Consider the following 23,453-nt stretch of genomic DNA (forward strand, 5'->3'; position numbering starts at 1 on the left):
TAAGTATGCACAGGTTGCTAACACAGTTTGACTTAAAAGTACCGATTGATCATGGCGTGCAAAAAGAGCACTACATTATCCCTCAATAGAAACAGTTTTGATGTATACATAGAAACCCTAAGATTTGGACTTTGGCGTAGTAATTTTATACTGATTTTTTTCCATTTTAATTATATTCCTAACGCCATCTATTAGAAAATTATAAAACCAACAAGATATGTAAACTATTGTATATAAATTATGTAATATATTATGTAATATATAATATGTATATTTTAAAATTATATTTTACATATTAGGACAAGCTCTAGCCCTCTTAGAGCAATTCTTTCTTTATTATTAGAAACACCACTGCCACCGACCGCTACAACGACAGCGCGAAATTCGAAAATCAAATAGGCACAAAATACCATTGCTTGTATCCATTCCATACTGTCCGTATATCAAGGTCAATAACTAACTTTAGTTGACGTTAGTTTCCATTGTTGTTTTCACAAAACTTATAAAAAAATTGTCTCACGAGCGAGATTTATGGTTTTGTCGGAGTTCTTCGGATCGAGACAAATTAGGGAAACATTGGGTGCACGATAGCGAAATGAAGTTGAGTTAAAGGTTAAAAAGTACCAAGAAGTGGTTCAAGTTCACCGAAACTAATTAAAAATTGAAATCTCTGATATAAACGCATCTTTACTCGCGTCATACGGCTTATAAGAACACGATGGAACGAATATTAACGCTCGTGTAATGTGCACTATGTACTTACAGAAACAACTAGTGATGTACACATGGAAAATGCCTATATCTTCCATAATTTCTTTTTCTACCGGTACTTAGTTTAAAAATTAAACGCATAGTCCAACAAGGATATGTGACCCGCTCAGAGGTGCTGCTATCGTAGTTACTTCTGTCAGAACAAATATAAAACCTATGTAGGCATAAAAATTGCATAAAAGAAAAAACATGATATGACGGCACAGTAACACGATGTTGTGACTTTGACATTGACAGGGGGGCGCTAGTGAGCTATCAAAATTTAGTTTGACTTATACTCGCCATATATAATTTTGTAGTGTTGTATAGTAGTTTAGTACAGATCTTTAATTGAAAATCCTTTTGTACGTACATTCAATTAAACTTTAACAATCTCATAAATGCAATAGATTTGTGTCACTAAATCTACATTTAACCCTACCCAGAGTCGGCGGGTAATTTCTCTTAGTGTAGCTTTATTTGCGGCCGTCAGTGTCTAGTATTACAGTTAACACATTTTTAATTGTGCTTGTTAAGCCCTAGCAAGGAGGTTATACTTCCACGCGCGTATTTCGCAGCATAATAAACTTAAGGTCCCGTCAAACTATATACCCTGATTAAAAATATATTTCGTATATTAACATTTAAATGTTAACTGATTTACGACATATTCATAGTTTCATTTGTTAGATTTTGAATTTACACTACATTTCGGAATTTCTGCGCAAATAAGAGCTAGGTGAATAAGAACATGCATCCTATTTGTTTCATATATTAAAAAAGTAAACCTCATTAAAATTAATAGCTAGCTTCTAATGCATAGCGCCAAATTTTTTAAGGTTATGTTATTTCTCTTTATAAACGCCAAAAAAATATTTTTAACGTGTAGTTTCGCCTTAATAAGTAGAATTGCATGCAGGGCTCGGGAAAGGCTCCGGTCGATTTTATCCGTACCGACCTAAGTCAGTCGACGTTTGGCGCGCGTTCAGAAACCGCGCGTAATTCGTCCGCGATAAAGAGAGTGGTTATTTCGTAAGTCCAAGGACGGCCATTGTTGGCAATATAAAAAAGCAAATTCAAAAGGTATGAGAACTTATTTGTTTTTTTTATTCTTATGTCTTACATGTTCTGGTTTGTTTGGCTTTGTACAGTTTTTTTTGTGGCATAATTGATTACGTTTGCCTTAAACGTTATTGATGTTGTAAAAATATAAAATTGTTTTTGTAAAATTTAGTATGAGTGTTATTCGAAAATATAAATTAAGGTTTTAATAAAAAAAATGCTTTATAAAAAAAAAGAAAATATTATAAATCAAAAAACTTTTTTTTTTCAAATTTAATAAAACAAAAGTAATGAGTAATATTGAATACTAATCTTACTAATATTATAAATGCGAATCTTTGTATGGACGGATGGATGGATGTTTGAAAGTATCTCCAGAACGGCTCAACGGATCTTGATGAAATTTGGCATATATGTAGATCATAGCCTGGAAGAACACATAGGCTACTTAATATGTTTTTTTTTTAATTCCGTGTGGACGGAGTCGCGGGCGACAGCTAATGCTAGTGCTAGTTACATTATAAACAAGAAAATTTATCGCAAACTTAATATTGAAACTACAGGAAACATCTCATAAATAATCAAGACGTCAATCTGTATGAACATGTATGAGACGATAAAGGTGTGCCAGAAGCGCGACAAATAAAGTATAGAAAAGCTACATACCCTTCTGGGGTACGGGCGTGATACTGATGTTGAACTACTAATCTAGTTAGGCATATTACTAGAATAAAATATTCGGTATTACTAAAATAAACTACGCTCATAATCGCTAAGTTATGACTCTACTAGTTGAAATTAAATAATTACGCTCATTTAATAAAATGCCGAAATTTGATTTAATTTTTTCGTGTTTTTCAAATGAAATTGAATTAAAAAAAACTTGAGAGGTGTTAACGGACACCCGGATGGAACGAAGTTCCTTTCGATTAATTAGTGAAGGAATTGTAATAATTTTTTTATTTTTTTTAAGTCGCGACACCACACTGTTCAATGCGAAATAGGAATGAAAATATCGGGCTTGCTTTCTATAAGAGAGAGAGAGACAGACAGAGAAACATACGACGCCGCACAGCTTACAATAGCTAACTATAGCAAAAAGTGTCGAGACAACTTTTCGTAAGAATTTTTTCCGTCTAGCCCCCTTTTCACAACGCGCGATAAGGAACTTCGTTCCAAAAGAACAAAACAACAAACTGTCAAAATATCCGAAATTCCATAGGTCGGTTGCAGTAAGGGCGATATTCTTGTGTACTTTTTTCAAGGTTCTGCTCGTCAGAGCGAAGTAAACGAGCGACACGAGATAGCGATTCTAATCTTTATTGCAACATTGGTACATTACGAATATTATTATGCCGGCTATACACGTTGGCCGAGGATTGTCGAGTGGAAGCCAACGCGAGCGTAGTTACAACGATACGTTAAGCAAGTCTATACAAGTGGCCAATGTATAACAATTATAGACAAGTAATTAATTTCTACTGGCGCACGGACCAACGACACCACAAGCAAAGCACATGAGAGTGCCTTTAATTTGTGCAGAAAAACCGACACCTCTCCGAAGTTAGGCAAGTGGTCGCGATCGCCGGAGATTCGTGACAAGCAATGTCAAATTAGCTCTATATATGTTGGGGCGAGCAACGCCTTGCGATAGCAATGCAAATGTACCGTCTATACGTTGGTATTCGGCAATTCTCGACCAACGTGTATAACGGTCATTAGACGGACGTGGTTTTTGCGCTAACACTATTGTACCTATGTTATGGTGGGTAAAAAATATGAGTAATCTCTTATTATAGATATAGTTTTATCGGTAATACACACTAAGTTGATTTAAAAAAAAAATCTATAGTATATTTATAATGATAACTTCTTTGTAACCATCACAGGCTTTCGACTTTTCGACTTCGAAACACTGATACATGGATAGGCTATAGGCTGTGGTATTTTGTGCCTATTTGATTTTGGGTATTTTGGTGTTTACAGTAGCGGTTGGTATTGATGGTGAAGATTAGATCTAATAATAATAATGATAGATATCGAATTAACTGTCAATAACACTAATATTCGAGTTAAACAGTGTTAGGAAACAGCAACAACATCTGTTGCACGAATGTGCTGGCTTGACCAGTGTAATACCACAAAATCACAGACATCAAATGGAAGTAATTCCGCGTTCCGTCTGATGGGTGTGCGTGATGTAGGCCTAATTTTAGTCGCCTTTCCCTTCCTTTTCTATAAGGAGAAGATGGGGAGGTGAAGTGGAATTAACTGAGATGGGTACAGATAGGATAGGATTTTCTTTCTATTTTTCTATCTGTTTTCCGTAGATTAAAGGTAGCATCTGCAATTTCAGATGTCTATGAGCAGTTGTCGCTTCGTTTATTTCGGCAAATTTAGGTGACTGCTTGCTCGTTTGCCAACTTATTGTATAAAAAAAGTTTAAGTAGCATAGAAGTAAAGCTGTCATTACCTTTAAACGACCTATCCAACTATAGAGATCAGTGCTTCTAAATTGTATATCTTACCGTGGGTTTCTGAGACCAATGTCTTTGTATAAAAATCCCTGTCATAATCATTGCCAAAACAGAGATAAACAATATGTTTTAATTTAATTTTTAGTCTCAGAAAGTCACTGTTAAAGTGACAGATTACTGTACAATATTTGATTGTATGGGTAACGATTTTAATGGTTTGTACATTTGATAATTGACATTATTATCTTAGCGCCACAATAATTAAACCTTTGACATTTTGTCTTATCAAGAAAAACCCGACGTGTAGGTATAACAGTATACAAGGTTTGTTGATTTTAAGATCAATGACATTTATGATTGTTGCGATGTAAAATAGCACGACCACAATGACGAGATACTTTTTGAAAGAAAGAAAGAAATACATTTATTCAAAAGAAAAGGTCAGCGCCAAATTTCAATGAACCCTAAAATATGAGCACAGCACAAAGAAAAACTATATACAAATACTAGCTGTCGCACGCGACTCCGTCCGCGCGCAGTTAAAAAATGGGGGGGGGTTATGAAAAATAGATGTTGGCCGATTCTCAGACCTTCTGAATATGCTCACAAAATTTCATGAGAATCGGTCAAGCCGTTTCGTAGGAGTACGGGAACGAAAACTGTGACACGAGAATTTTATATATTAGAAGAGATAGATTTAGATTTCTTGAAATCCATTTCGCATCTAAGAAGAATTTAACATTTCTTACGATGAAGTAAAACATTATAATGCTCATATCTGGTTATTAGAAATGTCTGTTCGTTCGCGCTTAGGGCATTGGTGGCATTTTGACTGACGCCTCGTCACTAACTTGCGACCAACTCGAGTTCGTCAGTAAGGACATTTTTCGCGCCATATATTATTGTATGATTGTTTAAAACATACAATAATATATGGCATTTGAAGTTCCGCTATTTATATAATTGACCGTTGGTTTCTGAGACCTAGAAACGCATTTAAAACATATTTTTAGCTGACTTCAAAAAAAAGGAGGTTATCAATTCGACTGTTATTTTTTATGTGTGTTTACTGCGAAACTTCGTCCCTGGTGGTCCGATTTTCATAAAAATTATTTTAATCGAAAGGAAGTGCTTGCATATGGATCCCATTTTTTTTTGTTTTTTTTAATCTGTATTTTGTCAAAGATAATGACAAGGATGACGATATGTTTTATACAGATATTTTGGTCTCGGAAACCCACCGTTAGGAGTTCAATTTGTATGAGATATAGTAAAATTACAAACTGCTTAAGTTAGTTATTAATTTTTGCTAATTTAACATGTTTAAAACAATTGTATACGGCAGCTGAAACATAACCTTACAAAATGTATCAGATTTCTGTCACATATAACGGCTAAATATCAAATATCATGTTTAGAATAAATAAAACCAAAGAGGTTTAATTTCAAACAATATTTAATCCACAACAATTTTATTTATATTCGTGATTCTATAACAATAAAAATATTATCAACTGTCTCCAAGATGGCCGACATGCAGCGCACTGTTCGACTGACCCTTGTCGATAAAAAACGTGCTAAATTAACTTAAAATTAATAATGTTAATAACTAGAAGACTCTGTACAAAGTTCTTAGCAATGATCAAACGGGTATGTGTTTTTTTTTTTTATCTAAATAATTTACTAATAAAATCAATGAGGCACAATTTTCGTCGTTTTGGCGTACTCTTTTAGAACTTATCGTAATATTAAGATTTTTTAAGTTCATTTCAATCCGACTTCAAAATTATATAAACAAAGAAACGTCAAATTCTAATTAATGGCGTCCATAATGGACTATTTCACTTTTTATTGTTCCAAATAGAGTTGGCAACAGACAGTTAAATACGTAATAATTACGCCAAAACATTAAGGTATATAAACCTTCTGCGACCCATGAGTGGGATAAGGAATTGAAGTTATTTCGTGAAAACTGTGAGATTTATTATATTCATTTGTGAAATAATGAATGTTTAGATGGATGAATGTTAGTTATAATGTATCTATGGAACGGCTCAACGGATCTTGAGGAAATTCGGCACATTTATAGAACATAGGGAACACCATATTAACAAAATAAATTCAAAACTAATCTCACTTTCAGTAGTTCTATCTAATATATCGAAGTGCCTACCCAAAACCGTAAAGTAGGTACATAGTCTATAACTCATTGGTAAAGTCACACATTGATTATTTAATTGAGATTTGGGGAACAGCATGCTTTGACAACAGCATACTTTGACCCTTAGACATAGGATGTGTTGGGTTGCCTTTGTCAAATTTCATCAAGATCCGTTGAGCCGTTTTGGAGATAACTTCTAACAAACATACATCTAATCTAAACATTCGCATTTATAATACATATTAAGTAAGATTACAAGTAATAATTATAACAGTAAACTTTGCGTATAATTTTTTAGATAACGTAATTAAACTTACAACAAAAGTTATCTGAAGTCAACGGTGTCGAATGCAACAATAAACTAAGTGATAAAAAAACTTATTTACAACAATAAACTAAGTGATAAAAAAACTTATTTACAACAATAAACTAAGTGATAAAAAAACTTATTTACAACAATAAACTAAGTGATAAAAAATATATTATTTACTATTTAAAGATAAATAATCTTAATATTTAATTTGAAACAAAAGATTTTTTAAATACAAACTAGCTTTTACCCGCGACTCCGTCCGCGCGGAATAAAAAAATAATAGAAAACGGGATAAATATTATCCTATGTCCTTTTCCTGGTCCTAAGCTACCTGCCCACCAATTTTCAGTCAAATCGATTCAGCCGTTCTTGAGTTATAAATAGTGTAACAAACACAACTTTCTTTTATATATATAGATTACATAAGGAAAATTAACGGGATGATAATTCAATTTGGTTATTTTTAAAACAAGCTATTTATATTCCGTTTTTTAATTTAGACATAACTAAAAATTAAAATATTTGATATAATTATTAATCTTACTAATGTTATAAATGCGAATGTTTAGATGTATGGATGAATGGATGTTTGTTTGAATGTATCTCCGGAACAATTCAACCGATTTGATGAAATCTGTGATGTAGAACATAGTCTGGAAGAACACATAGGATACTTATTAAGTTTTTTTTAATTCCGCGCGGGCGACAGCTAGTACATAATAGATGAGATAATCAGTTATTTCATTAAGAGGAAAACTCAAGAAACAGCCATCGGGGAATTACCCATATTTAACGTTTTGTCTGAGTTAAATTAATTTTCACTAGATTATCTATAAAATACGATGTATTGATAGGACTTAAATTATCTGAATCTTACTAATATTATAAATGCGAATGTTAAGATGTTATGGATGGATGTTTGTTTGAAGATATCTCCGTAACGGCTCAACGGATCTTGATGAAATTTGGCATAGATATAGAGCATAGTCTGGAAGAACACATCGACGCCCCCATCGAATAACCCCGTAATAGGAAAAATCAAATTTTTCAGAAGAAGCAAAAAACCGTATTTCTTTAATAACTTCATCAATAATTATTGTACAAGAATCTTTTAGATACCAAAACAAAGCTAATTTTTATATCTTCATTGTATTTAATTTTCATTCATATGTTCCGGGCGTATTCTGTGCTTTGAAGGAAAAATGATAATACCGGAAATAAAAAAAATCTGTTTCAATAATGACTTTTTATCTCCGTAATTAACATTAAGAAAAATATAAAAAAATTCACAACGTGTAATAGGACCTTTAGATGCCGAATTCAACGGAAAAGCAAAAACCCGGTAAGAGTGCATTACAGGATTATTCGTTGGGGGAGTCGATAGGCTACTTACTAAGTGTTTTTTTTATTCCACGCGGATAGAGTCGCGGGCGACAACTAGAATTTGTGAAATAAAAGTATTACAGTAACTAGCATACAGTATTGTATTATATGTGATAATATGAAAGTATCAAAACGTGTGAATCCCGTTACATTTGTATCGTGTATATTGCACTTAATAAAGTGATTGCACAAAACGAGACCCAATTTAGGGATGCACTAAAATGGTGTAGTGATGTGTTTATAACATTTATCCACTTATAATTTATCCATTGAATAGCAATTTTTACTACGATATCTCAACTAGCTGTCGACCGCGACTCTGTCCGTGAGGAATTAAAAAAACACGTAGTTAATAGCCTGTGTGTTCTTCCAGACTATGTTCTACCTCTGTGACAAATTTCGACAAGATCTGTTGAGCTGTTCCGGAGATATCTTTAAACAAACATCCATCCAAACATTCGCATTTATAATAATAGTAAGAAGTAAGATAACAATTTGCGAGTCTAGAAAAGAGAGACTAGGACTGCGAGAAAAGTACAGGCAAAAAAAATGAAAATGAAAAAAAAAGAGTTGATAAAATATGAGTTTATAACTTTTTCAACTCGCAGATTCTACCTTTTTTATATTTATATCGTTAGGGCACGTATTCATGTAAAATCGTATTTGAAACAAATTGTACTCATGTACTTCAAGTTCTGCTCAGTTTTAATATAATGAAAACTTTAATATCGAAGTAACCACACATTAGAAAGTCGTATAGAAAGCTTGGCTTTCGAGAAAGTTGTACTTTTTCATTGAGACAGGCTAAGTAATTGACTATAAAATTACATAGGTTAGAAACTTTATTTAAAATAAAAACCCTTTACTCTATAAATGTTCATATTTCTTATATAGACAAAATAAGTGGACTAAATACTTCTAAATGTCAAAATAAATATGCGTTATAAAATATAAAAAATGCAAAATTATCTTTACTTTTAACTGTAAAAATCATATAATAAATTAAAACGAATGGCATTAAGCTTTAAAGACATTGACCTATTCCAAAAAAAAAAACAAACAAACATGGCGTCCGTGACTTGCTTGACAAATGAAAACATTAGCACGTAAGGTGAAAGTACTTGTAAAGTACTTAAAATAACAGAGTTACTGCAACCTCCTTACCTAAAAATGTTTAATGTAAAGAATCTCCGGCGATTTAAAAGTGCTTATTCTTTTAAGTAACGAACGACATTTAATAATTATTTCTACTCATGTTGATTTTTTTTTTTTGTTCCAGAACAAAATGCGTACTCTATTCTTTATGGTGCTGGCGGCCATTTTGTGTAGCGCACTGGCCAAAAACAAAAGAGATGATAATAAGGTAAAGTTCTCTTCTGTAAATCTATGGCCGATACGAATAAGGGCAAAGAGCAAATTGACAAGAGGCTCTAAAGTTTCAACCATATAGTAAAACTGGCCGCATATGCCATTTTATTTTAGCAAAAAATACACATTTACAGTCTGTAACTGTGTATTTGTGGTAATTGCATGTTAACTAAACTAAGAGGTAGGCTTTTAACATAAAAAAAAAACTTGAGAGGTGTGTTGGGACACCCGGATGGAACGAAGTTCCTTTCAATTAATTAGTGAAGGAACCAATGTTTATTCTATGAATAATAAACTTAAGTCTTCACAAGAAGTACATTTTATTTCTATGAATTTTCGTTATATATTGTCACGTCGTTGCCATGGTGATATAGCAAAAAGTGTCGTGACAACTTTTCGTAAGAATTTTTTCCGTCTAGCCCCCTTTCACAACGCGCGATAAGAAACTTCGTTTCAAAAGTAAAAATCATCAATTTGTTACTTTGGCCCTTATACATAGGACCCATCGAAATAATATACCTCGTTTTAATCTTACTAATATTATAAATGCGAAAGTTTGGTTGTTTGAATGGATGTTTGTTAGAAGGTATCTCCAGAACGGATCAAGAGCCTTTGATCATATTCAGTAGATGTAGAACATAGGCAATTTTTTTTTAATTCTACGTGGCCGGAGTCGCGGTCGACAGCTAGTCATAAGATAAAAATAAAGATCTAATGTTATCTAGTTATAAAGAAAAAGCGGTTTACAAGAAATTAATTTATATTAAACGAATTTTAGCGTAATTCACTTTGTCTATGGATAAGAGTAGGGTTGCCAGGTCGTCAAACCTACTAGCCGGACAGATCAGCCAGTTTGGCCGGATATTTTGGTAGAAAGGTCGGACACCCTATATTATTTAGAACTTTGTCTCAGTATTAATAGGTACACTCTCGTTTGGGAAATGTAAAAAGCCTAACAAAAGCTGGACAACTCGGACTTTTGGCCGGACACGCAATCAAAAAGCCTACCTATGTCCGGCTTTATCTGTACGCCTGGCAACGCTAAATAAGTTTAGATCGGAACAAGGTTTTGCGTCTATAAGATTATCTATTTAACGCCATCTATTATTCGATTGTAGTACTTCGTTTTACTTTTATTTTATGTTGTTTACATTTTATTCTGCAGGTGAAAATAGCTGTATATTACGAGGCGCTTTGTCCTGACAGCAAACGTTTCATCGTATCACAACTGGCTCCTGTCTGGAGAGATTTTAGGGGTGCGGTGAAGGTCAAACTGGTGCCCTACGGAAAGGCTACTGTGAGTAAAATGTTACCAATAGATTCATCATCATCATCATCATCATCAGCTCACTATACGTCCCCACCGAGGGGCTCGGAGCCTACCCCAATTTACGGGTGACTAGGCCATAGTCAACCACGCTAGCCAAGTGCGGGTTACATATAGATTGTTCTAGGTTAATTTACAATCAGACTAGTCTCTAGTCAAAATGCAAGCTGTTTATATTGTTTATATCCTACATAGGAGTAGAGTTTTGTAAACTTTAACTAGCAAATGTTTATTTAGGGACCTTGCACGAAAATTTGTGAGATAATATTAGTAACGTTATTGATAAAAATTATATATTTTTCAACGTACTTTATGTGAGATAGAGGGCGCTACTCAAATCGAATCGTTACGAATATATTTTCGCATATTTTCGTGCTAGACCTTTTGTGTTCGCTTGTTCTATAACCAATTTTTATTAAATAAAAAAAAGGAAATGTACGTAATCACGAAATTCTAAATATTACAATAACATGTGCAAATTAAATATTTTATGTAATCTCTTTTGTTCTTTAGCACGATAAAGTGGACGGAAAATGGCAGTTCACTTGCCAACATGGCCCTGACGAGTGTTACGGGAACAAGGTGAAACATTGTACTAAAAAAAAAACAATTTGTTGAAATGTTTTTTTATAATATTCGAGGAAATGTAAACATATCATTTGTATACAGGTACAAGCTTGTATTCTGAAAGACCGCAGCTTGCAGGATACAGACAAGATGGAGCTGGTGATGTGTCTCATGAGTAACGCCAGTCCTGACAAATCTCTTGACACGGTAAATAACTTCAGAATCTCTTTAAAATTTCTGAAATTAAGTACAGGGCCGGTTTTAATACTGGCGCCTTGTGTGAGATTTTTGAGGCGCCCTTTTTTTAGTGTCGGGGGAAATCTTCTAAAGATATTTTAGGGGGCGCCACATCCGCCCCTTACATCCGACTTTGGTGCCTACGGCGCCCCTTTATGCCCGGCGCCCCTTTACGCCCGACGCCACTTTACGCCCGGCGCCCCTTTACGCCCGACACCTCTTTACGCCCGGCGCCCCTTTACGCCCGGCGACCCTTTACGCCCGACACCTCTTTACACCCGGCGCCCTGGGCGGTCGCCTTACCCTAACGCCGCTACTAATTAAGTAAATTGACGGTCATTACGATATAAGATTTTATATTAAGGCAACTGTGAGATAATTTCAAAAATAAGAACCATAGATTATTAAAAAAAAAACTTGAGAGGTGTGTTGGGACACCCGGATGGAACGAAGTTCCTTTCTATTAATTAGTGAAGGAACCAATGTTTATTCTATGAATAAAAACACTTAAGTCTTCACAAGAAGTACATTTTATTTCTATGAATTTTCGTTATATATTGTCACGTCGTTGCCATGGTGAAGTAGCGCTCATTCGTCGTTAACATACTTACTATAGCAAAAAGTGTCGTGACAACTTTTCGTAAGAATTTTTTCCGTCTAGCCCCCTTTCACAACGCGCGATAAGGAACTTCGTTCCAAAACGTATTTCACGAGAAATAATTTGTAATTTTCGATTTTTAGCATTAAGTGCAGTTTATCTATGGTTAAAGAAATTTTATATGCAACTAATTTCTATTGTATTTCAGTGTTTGGGTCAAGTAAACAAATCAAATAACTCTGACAAGATAAAGCGGTGCGCCGGCGGCGAGCAAGGAGACGCGTTCTTGGCCTCGTATGGAGACAAGACTGATTTGGTGCAACGCCCTCTATCCTTTGTGCCCACAATCATTATAAATGAGGTGAGAATAATTACTCAAGGTCATATTTGTGATAGGCTTTTCATTAAAACATTCCATTTTGTTACGTTTGATTTATTTGTAAAATTAACAAAGAATAATACACAAGAACTTCGTCAGGCCATGTTTTAGGCTAGATCTGCGGGAGGGGGATATGAAATTTATTTATTTTTACTCCTAAGGTAATGTTTATTATCTAGAAAATAGGTAAAAACTGACAAGTAATTTTTGAGTAATCCATTTGAAATTTATGTATGTATTATTTCGATATTATTATATTGTATGATTATATATTGTATGGTAGTATTTCGAAATAATTTATCCATTATTTCAGTTATCTAATTGCCCCCCTCGCCCTCCTCTGGCAACGTCCATGTACAATATTTTTATCTTAACTAAAATTATAAAATAATAAACTATTATTATTATCAATCGTAACTTAAATTATGTGATAATAAATCTAACTTCCACATTCAATTATCTGAGTATTGCACTAACTTTTGAATTCGTATACAATACTACAAGTGCAATTTTATTGACCCTTTAGATTCATAACTTGATTCTTGTTCTAGAAATTCGATCAGGCGATCCAGGACCAGGCGGTCAATGACCTGCGCGGCGTGGTGTGTCGCGTCGCCGTCAACAAGCCCGCCATCTGTTGATGTAGTTATAAGTTTACACCGCCATCTATTGATGTAAGCTCGAAACGTAACAAATGCACAAAGCTTTAGTTTTCCGTCAATAGATGGCGATGTTATTAATTCGAGGTTTTTTTTTTATATGTAAAAGTACAAGAAATTTTGTAGTTAACATTTGAGTATTAAGAAACTATTGTGGCTATGAAAAAAAGGTGACTTTTTTTTGATTTTATTTTCTAATAAAACACGACACTGAATCTTAAATTTTGCAATAATTTTGCAAAACTAAAATTATACCTTCCTTTCTACTTATATAAGTACAATTTGTAACAATTATTTTAGATAAATATCATTTTGTAATAAAATCAAGACAATAATTTAGGTTTAAGACACTTTTTATGTTTTTAAAATACAAAAAGATTATGTACTTATAGTTGTTTTTATTAATGCCTTTATCAATTAATCATTTATTTATAAATAAAAATAGTTTAATATACAATTTAATTCCAATTTAATTAAAAAAAATACATAAAAATTAAACTAAAACCTTTTTACTAAGACTACATTTATTTACACTTTATAAAAATAAGTCTGATAATTTACAAAAAAAAAAATAACTGAAACACAGTAAATAATTTAATAAAAACGGACACAATTTTACATAAATTCTATTAAAAACCACAATCATAAATATACATAATGTTATTCTATAAATTACCATCAACTTGTGGGCTTGGTACGAATATTGTGATAATAGACGTCATATCGTAATTCTGCGTTTCGTCTGATGAGTGTGGTGCCGGAGGACTAATTTTAATCCACTTTCCCTTCCCACCCCTTTTCTTATAAGGAAGGGATGGAAAAGGGAGGTGGATTTAATGGAGGAGAAGATGCATAAGGTTAAATATTATCTTTTTGTGCGTCTCCTTCGTCGATTGAGGGTAGGCAACGCAATTGCTAATGTCTATTTGCAACGGTCGTTTCGCCATTTCGGCGAATTCATGTGGCCGCTTGCTCTTTTGCCACCTTGTAATATAAAAAAAATCTTCATCGTAAAAATTTGTATACAAATTTGTACAGCGGTGTAAATTACACCAAAAATTTCAAATGAATATTAACATAATCGACATTTTTAATGTAATTGTCACAAATATTAGTGCTAGGCCCACATGTCTTTACCCTACACAGTGTTTATGTAGTACTCTTCCATTCATCTCTTGTTAACCATCATATCTGAATTCATTCCTTTCTCTAACATATACTATTTCATACAATACATACTTCATTCTCTACTTTTGTAGTTAACACATTCAATAATTCAAAGTTTTTCTTTAAATTACATTTACAAACCTGGATAAGCGAGAAACTTATATTTGGAGTCGTTGTTTTTATCCCAAAAAATATCTCCATAAACGAGACTCAGGTTAGAAACATTTAGAGGCGGGAAAAATATCGCAGTCTCTTGTAATCTCATCCAGGTTCAACTTTATATACAAAATATAAAAATGAGCAATAAACTTATTAAATAATGAGCTTGAATAATTTATTTAATTTAATAATTTTGTTAAATTACTCATCAATAAAATAATTTACTGTCCCCCTGACACTACTGGGAACAAAATTACACAATGGCACAGATTAAAGTAAATACATAAAAAAATATGTCTAATAAATAAAATTTTCTATTCGATTATTTTAATTATTAGAATTAATTAAACAATATTTTATTATCATTAATGTGGAATGATAGATAATTATATTTTTGTTTTAAAAGATCAAATTACAGAAAAGTTTTTTCCCGCCATTTTTTTACATTAATATTGGATCTAACATTTATAATTTATCTATGACATTTCTGAGAAAGAAAAAAAAATAATTGAAGATAAATAATATATAAAACATTTCCACAGTTATTTTGTAATTACCAGAAAAAAACATATCGTAACTTGTTACCAATACTACGGAATAAAAGATATCAAAATCGAAAAATTAACCTACAAAAAACCCAACTGTTGATCTATTATAACAAATTATTCTTACTAATATTATAAATGTGAAAGTTTAGATGTATAGATGTTTGTACGAAGTTATCTCCGGAACATCTCAACAGATCTTGATGAAATTTGTCACAGATGTAGAACATAGTTTAAAGGAAACATAGACTACTTATTAAGAGTTTTTTTAAATCCTGCACATATTACGTTGTAATTTCTGGTAATTAAAAAAAAACAGTATAATACATCAAAGTAAACATACTAAGAATGTCTTACCTCTTTACTTTTAGTCTTCTTATGTCTTCTAGATTTAATCTTCCTCGCACTACACACAAGTACATGCTTCATTAGATACCGTTTAACACTTGACACGTAATCACACTTATCACACTTGAACATACACTTGTCACCTACACTTTCGTGACACTTCAAATGGTACACAAGACTCATTTGGTACTTCGCTTTATACGAACATAGATGACATTTGAAACGCCTTGCATCTTTATGACGTCTCATGTGCCTCGTGTACTGCACCTTGCTGGATGTCGTGAAGGCACACCTGTGGCACACTAACACTGCGGTGGAGTGTTCTATCGTGTGCACCTTGTATTCAGATTTACTAGGTGTCCTGTAGTTACATTGTGGACAGAAGTACTGTAACAATTGTAATAATAAAGTCATTTATGTAAAAAAACAAACACGCTGAGAGGAGGGGAAAAAACTTGAGAGGTGTGTTGGGACACCCGGATGGAACGAAGTTCCTTTCTATTAATTAGTGAAGGAACCAATGTTTATTCTATGAATAAAAAACTTAAGTCTTCACAAAAAGTACATTTTATTTCTATGAATTTTCGTTATAAATTGTCACGTCGTTGCCATGGTGATATAGCAAAAAGTGTCGTGACAACTTTTCGTAAGAATTTTTTCCGTCTAGCCCCCTTTCACAACGCGCGATAAGGAACTTCGTTCCAAAAACATAAAAACTATAAAAAGCAACAGGAATGTTTTTTTTATATGAAAAGGGCGAAATACCGAGGTTACCTTTGCCCATAGACATCAGCAAATACAGATGAAGCCTACTTTTAATCAACGGAGAAGGAGACACACAGAAAGAGGACATTTCCCCATTCCTATGCATCCCCTCTTCCGCCAAATTCACTTCCACTTTTCATCCTTTCCTTATAAGAAAAGATTGTGAAGGGATAGAGGATTAAAATTAGTCCTCCGACACCACACTCATCAGACTGTACTTGTAATTACTTCCACTTGACGCCTGTCTTCTGTATGGTTGTGGTATTTCACTGAGCGAGGACAATTCTTGCAACTGATGTTGTTGTTGCTGGCGTCTACCACTATTATATTAACAATTATAAAAAATCTAAATTCCTACTAGGATTGCAATTCTGTATGAAACATTGTGCTTTCAGACATTATTACTTTTCAGAAATAAGCGCTGATATTCTGCAAAAGCTTTTGCATCAGTGCGTCATTTACAGCAGTAAATAAATGTTAATTTTTATATATGTATAAATGAAATAACGTGATTCTAAGAAAAAGATATATAATTACAGATTTTGTTTAGGTTTAGAGTAAAATTAATTATAATTTAGAATGGGGGAAAAAGAGAGAAATCTTCCGATCACTGCTTAAAGACAAATGAGAGGTCTGTATGTTAGAAGACGGATTTTCCATTAAATTAACTTGCAAATTTGGAGAAAAACTAATAGTTAGGACAATCAAGAGTTTAAATAGTGTTAAATGTAGATTAAATATGCAAAAAAACCTATATTTCATACTCATAGTTATGACATCAATCAAATTTAGTAACACATCTGCAATTGTCTATGGGCAGAGTTCGCTATTACGGCGAATTAATATGACCATTCGCTCTTTTGCCACTTTATGATATATAAAAAAATATCTATATGTATAGTCAGAAAGTCGTGTTAGTTACACTATTTATAACTCAAGAACGGCTGAATCGATTTGACTGAAAATTGGTGGGCAGGTAGCTTAGAACCAGGAAACGGACATAGGATAGTTTTTACCTTGTTTTCTATTTTTTATTCCGCGCGGACGGAGTCGCGGGTAAAAGCTAGTTAATAATAAAATTCAATACCTGATACATTCCCCAAGTATCTTTCCTATAGAAGGGATTCGGAGCCCGCCACCGGGGGCGAAGTCTCACCGTCTTCGGCACCAACTTCACCAGCGGTACATCATCCTCGTCTGTGGCATCTGACACCTCCACTGTGTCAATGTGTGGCTCCTCTATGATGACGTCATCATCATCACTTGAAGTCAACAAGCTGATCGGATCTTCAGGTCTGAAAGTTAAACAGTCAGTAGAAAATAATAGAATATCTTTGATAATTTGTTGTCATTATTCCACAAAGCGTCGTCGGTATTCTATTCAGTCATGTCGGTATTCTACTAAATTATCGGTATTCTGTTAAGTCATGTCGGTATTCTATTCAGTTATGTCGGTATTTTACTAAATTATCGGTATTCTGTTAACTCATGTCGATATTCTATTAAGTCATGTCGGTATTCTACTAAATTATCGGTATTCTGTTAAGTCATGTCGGTATTCTACTAAATTATCGGTATTCTGTTAAGTCATGTCGGTATTCTACTAAATTATCGGTATTCTGTTAAGTCATGTCGGTATTCTACTAAATTGTGGGTATTCTGTTAAGTTATGTGTCGGTATTCTACTAAATTCTCGGTATTCTGTTAAGTTATGTGTCGGTATTCTACTAAATTCTCGGTATTCTGTTAAGTTATGTGTCGGTATTCTACTAAATTATCTGTTAGATTAGATCGGTATTCAGTTAAGTAATCATATAAGTAACAGTTAAATTATCTATTGCCAACTATATAGTCGGTAAAAATTCTTTCACAACACTCACTGATCACCACAAGGTCCGTTGTCTTCTAAATCTGACATCATCAGCTCATTAGGATCCAATTCAACTTGTACACTCTCCAATAACATGAGGCAATCTCGGGGGCTGCCTGTATCACGATTATTTTGTTCTAGAATATTATAGAAAAAAAAATACATGATAGATTTAAAAAAAAAACGACTGATTGAGATTCGAACTATATTACCTTCATTAATAATGTTTTTAGTGTTCATGTTTTACTATGATCACCTCACAAGTCAAAATTGGTTCAGTTGTTTAGGTTCTAGATCTAATCCTAACTAGATCCAAACTATTTTGGACAAGTGACTCCCTTTTCTAAAATGAACTATTACCACAGACCCCCAAGACCAAATTACCTACTTTTAAGATCAATTATTATTTTTAATTCTGACTTAGGTGAATAGAAGAAGTCAGAGTGAGAATTAACAATGCTTTAAGTTCAATATCGACCACTTTGGGAATCCCTATTACAAAGGAATTGCATACATACATACATACATACATGTGAAAAACATTTCTCTGCTGATTACTTAGTTATTAGTTTACGAAAGTGTTAAAAAATGACAGGAATAATTTGTTTGTTTGAATTAAATATGCTCCTAAGTTACTGTTGGTAAGTTACGATATCTCCGGGGGACTTAGGCTATATTTATTCCCAGATTTTTTTTTTTGATTCCACACAAACGATTTCCAGGCAATTTGCTAGTTTATAGTATTAAGGCTCTGGATTGAAACAAGTCACAGTAAATACTAGCTATGCCCGTGACTTTATCTGCCTTCGGGTGGCATTTTAATTATTAAGGCTAATTATTTTACTTGAATTTATAAAAAATTACAACAAAACATATTAAATTTACAAAACATTCACTAAAATAACAATAAACCTTACATATTCTCATACAAACTTTCATCCCCTATTTCCTTTCGTTACACCCTTGAAGGTAAAACTTTTACAAAACCTAAAAATCAATTTCAAGCTTCTAACTGTAAAAAAATGTCGATACTTCCATACAAATTTCCACCCCCACTTTCAACCCCATACAACCCTTTTTCCATATTAAAAAGTAACCTATGTCCTTTCTTAGGCTCTAGACCAGTGATTGTCAAACTTATTTCTTTAACCGCCCCCTTTGAAAATCAATTTTATTTCAGAGCCCCCTTATTTTTATTCAGGCCTAAAACTTAACCACAATTATTACTTTAATTAATTTCAATGCCCCCCATTTTTGGGCCTCTTATCGCCCCCTCCTAGGTTTCAAACGCCTTCAAAGGGGCGTTATCGCCCACTTTGGGAAACACTGCTCTAGACTATCTGTGTACCAAATTTCATTTAAATCCGTTCAATAGTTTTGCTATGAAAGTACATACAAACAAACAGAGCTACTTTCGCATTTATAATATTACTAGCTGTCGCCAGCGATTCCGTCTCCTTGGAATTAAAGAAAAAAAACATATTAGCCTATGTGTTCTTCCAGACTATGTTCTAAATCTGTGATAAATTTCATCAAGATCTGTTGAGACATTCCGGAGATAACAAACATACATCTAAACATTCACATTTATATATAAAAGAAAGTTGTGTTAGTTACACTATTTATAACTCAAGATCGGTCGAACTGATTTAGCTGAAAATTGATGGGGATGTAGCTTAGAACCAGGAAACGGACATAGGAACTTTTTTATCTTGTGTGCATTTTTTTTAATTCCGCGCGGACGGAGTCGCGGGTAAAAGCTAGTTTATAATATTAGTAAGGAAATAAGGATTACCTTCATTTATAGCGACTTCTATAAACACTGGTGCAGGTTCATTCTCTTGTGTTGACAAATTAACTACATTTTCTCCGACTATTTCCTCTCTATTTAATTCATCTATTTGTCTGTCTGTAACATTTTTATTCTGCTTTATAGAGTAAGAAGTCAACATATCTTCTATATCATTTTCCGTCGATGCATTTGTATTTGAATTTAAATCAACTTGCTTTATACTGAAAAGAGAAATTATTAACTAAAAACTTTATAATGACAGACGCCGGCAAAATCTGTTGTACAAATGTGTCTAGAATTTTGTTAATACCACAACCAGAAAAAAGATATATCTCAAATGGATAGTATTCCATGTACAGTCAGATTAATGTGCTTCCCAGGACTCTGTCCCATACCCTTCCCACCATTTTCTTATAAGGAAAACATGAGAAAAGGAAGTGGATTTGATGAAGTAGATGTATAAGAAAGAGAAAATCTTATTGTGCTCCATTGATTAAAGGTAGACATTTTTTTATATTACAAAGTGACAAACGAGTAAGCGGCCACATTAATTCGCCGAAATGACGAAGCAACCGTTGCAAATAGACATTCACAATTGCAGATGCGTTACCTACTCTCAATCGACGAAGGAGACGCACAAAAAGAAAATATTTAACCTTCTTATACATCTCCTCCATCAAATCCACCTTCTCTTCCCATCCTTTCCTTATAAGAAAAGAGGTGGGAAGTGAAAGAGGACTAAAATTAGTCCTCCAACACCACACTCATCAGACTGTAGTTGTAATTACTTCCACTTGAGGTCTGTCTTCTGTAAGGTCGTGATATTTCACTGAGCGAGGACAATTCATGCAACAGATGTTGTTGCTGAGGTCTACCATCTCAGCAAGGCATCTCATCTAGGCATATTCAAGTAGACGCTTGCTCATTTGCCTTCATGTGTAAATTTAATTCGTACCTTTCTGATAATTTTTTTAAGGAATCTCTTGTGGAACAATGTTTACTGAGCGGTTCGTCATCATCAGAAGACGTATCTCTGGTATCGTTTATATCTTTCCCATCTGTTGTATCTTTTCTTTTTCTCATATCTTCGGTTTCTTTCGTTTCTCTCATTGCTTTTGTTTCTCTTTTACCTCTCGTATCTTTCTTTTCATCTCCATTTACATCTTCCACGACATTCTTTCTCTCCTCTGTTTTTTCTTTCTGCTTGCAATTTCTGATTTTTTGGTTATCTAGACTATCGGTATTTTCTTTATTTGAATTATTATTTTTTGTAGTTACATTTAGATTTTGTTGTTCATTCTGAAAATGTTAAAAATTAATATTATAGAAACCAAGTGAAGAAACTTTAGCTTCATTTGACTAGCTGTCCGTGCGGAATTACAAAAAAAACTTAATAAGTAGCCTATGTAAACTTCCCGAACATGTTCTACATCTGACAAATTTCATCAAGATCTGTTGAGCCGTTCCGGAGATAACTTCTAACAAACATCCATCCATCCGTCTAAACTATCACATTTATAATATTAGTAAGATCTGATAGTCTGATGTTAATCATTGATATATATCATAGTTATGGTGCAGTAGTAATAAAATGTAGCGGGCAGAGGTTACCCAAAAACTAGTAACATTTTAAAAGACCTAACAAAAAAATTTAGGAATCTCTAGTTTTAAAAAGATTGAGAACTTACCTGTGATATAGGCACAACTTTAGGTTTTAACCTTACTTTGCCACGGACAACTCCGTAATCATCAGGTCTGAAATGATCGCTGCATATCACAGAGTTGTAAGATGGTTTACTTGTTAAATTTATAGCTTCAATCCATTTTTTGCATTGAGTTCGGCTGTTCGGAAATCTGGAATAAAGAAAAGATTTTAACATTCCTTTTTCTGTCTATCTCCTCCCCTGACAAAGCACAATTAAATAAAAATCAACAAAGGAATGCATAATATTGTAAATAGGGTTGAACCTAGATAAGAGAGAAACTTCTATAAGTAAGAGAAATATTACTGTCCCTTAAGACTCTCCCTAATACAGGTTCAACTATAACGGATTAAGTGTGTTTTAAAAGAGAGGTGTTACTTGACTCATATTCAGAAGAAAGTCATGGGAACCTGATTGTTATAGTGGACAGTAAGTTATAGTATTATAATTAAACAAAGCATTTGTTAAAACTCACCTGAAATAGACCACATCTTTAGCAAAGCAACCATCTACACAGCATGATTTAGCCATGATCTTTCTCTGAAATTCTGGAATGAAAATTAAAAATCCTTATAATATTCACATCATATAGCATAAGAGGAGTCAGCCAAAAATCTGATTTTATTCCATTACACAATTTTAAACCATATTTTTTAAACTAAATAAAATCACATCACAACATCTGAACAAAATAGTCAAGCAGTCTTATTCTGATGTTTAAAATGTGACAACACGAATTAATCCTTATCATTACGTCAGTAAGGTTCATTTCGCCACATCAATACGCTATAGTAACGATTTAACTTTGGAAGCAATAATCAGAATAAGACGCGACAAAAATTAAATACACAAATTAAAATTACACAAAACAGTCAAGAAAGTTGTCTTTATATAAATGCATCTTAAGAATATATATATTTTAAAAGCAATTTCGCGCGCAAATGTATAAACAAGTATTAACGTACGAGAAAACTTACATCGGTCGGTGTTGCTCAGAAATTAACCGATAACATTTAATAACTGCAAATATCGTTTAAATTGTTATATCCACTGGCCATGTTTATATTTAATGCAATTTTAAAGCGCTGAAAGGATTTTCTTTTTCAGAATAAGCGTGATAAACAATTATCAAAGAGTATCACAAATTGTTATTTTGACATTTATTTTATTAATGTTGCCCGAAATTAACATTTTAAAAACTTTCTACAAGTAATTGTAGTAATATTGATTTTATGTTTAATTTTGCTAGACAGATTCTTACGAAATAGTTGTTTAAAAAATTTCTGAATTTTTACTGTTCCAAATGGTCATTTGTGGACTGCTAGTTAATAAATATACACCGGATCCGATATTGTTGATGGTCCATATCTTTAATACCATTTTTGATATCCTATACACTACTAGTTCTACATCTGTGCCAAATTTTTTCAAGATCCATTGGCCATTTTATAGATACCTTCAAACAAACATCTATCCATCCATCTAAAGATTCGCATTTATGATTCTTCATCTGAGCTTTAACACAACTGTTTAAGTAAATGTTGCCAATTACATCAAAATGTTTACCCCAGTTAATTCAAATAGACAATCTTGCAAATAAATGTGAATGTTTAGAATTTAGATGGATGGATGTGGATGTTTGTTAGATGGTATCTTCAGAACAGCTGCACGGATCTAGCTGAAATTTGGCATAGATGTAAAAAATAGTCTGGAGGAACACATAGTATACTAATCAAGTTTTTTATTTCCGCGCCTACAAAGTCGCTCGCGCCAGCTATTTTTAAATAAAAACGGGGATGCAAAGAGAATAAAATCAATGACAC

At 33.3% G+C, this 23,453-nt stretch overlaps 2 protein-coding genes across 2 annotated transcripts; one reads left to right on the forward strand and one right to left on the reverse strand.

The window, feature by feature from the left end:
• Positions 1 to 1,697: 1,697 nt before the first annotated feature.
• LOC106716395 (gamma-interferon-inducible lysosomal thiol reductase) lies at positions 1,698 to 13,486 on the forward strand. Its single transcript, XM_045685028.1, has 7 exons — positions 1,698 to 1,833; positions 9,426 to 9,509; positions 10,680 to 10,811; positions 11,355 to 11,423; positions 11,511 to 11,615; positions 12,452 to 12,604; positions 13,174 to 13,486. Exons 2-7 carry the CDS (start codon positions 9,432 to 9,434, stop codon positions 13,261 to 13,263), a joined length of 627 nt encoding a protein of 208 aa, XP_045540984.1. The 5' UTR covers positions 1,698 to 1,833; positions 9,426 to 9,431; the 3' UTR covers positions 13,264 to 13,486.
• Positions 13,487 to 15,484: 1,998 nt separating this feature from the next.
• On the reverse strand, positions 15,485 to 22,785 carry LOC106716402. Its single transcript, XM_045685051.1, has 8 exons — positions 22,608 to 22,785; positions 22,106 to 22,178; positions 21,616 to 21,781; positions 20,883 to 21,226; positions 19,931 to 20,148; positions 18,146 to 18,272; positions 17,353 to 17,560; positions 15,485 to 15,887 (listed from the first exon to the last, which is right to left on the reverse strand). The coding sequence occupies exons 2-8, from the start codon at positions 22,159 to 22,161 to the stop codon at positions 15,495 to 15,497; spliced, it is 1,512 nt and encodes a 503-aa protein (XP_045541007.1). The 5' UTR covers positions 22,162 to 22,178; positions 22,608 to 22,785; the 3' UTR covers positions 15,485 to 15,494.
• Between the last annotated feature and the right edge of the window lie 668 nt (positions 22,786 to 23,453).

This window comes from Papilio machaon, chromosome 28, assembly GCF_912999745.1.
Source record: "Papilio machaon chromosome 28, ilPapMach1.1, whole genome shotgun sequence".
NCBI lineage: Eukaryota > Metazoa > Arthropoda > Insecta > Lepidoptera > Papilionidae > Papilio > Papilio machaon.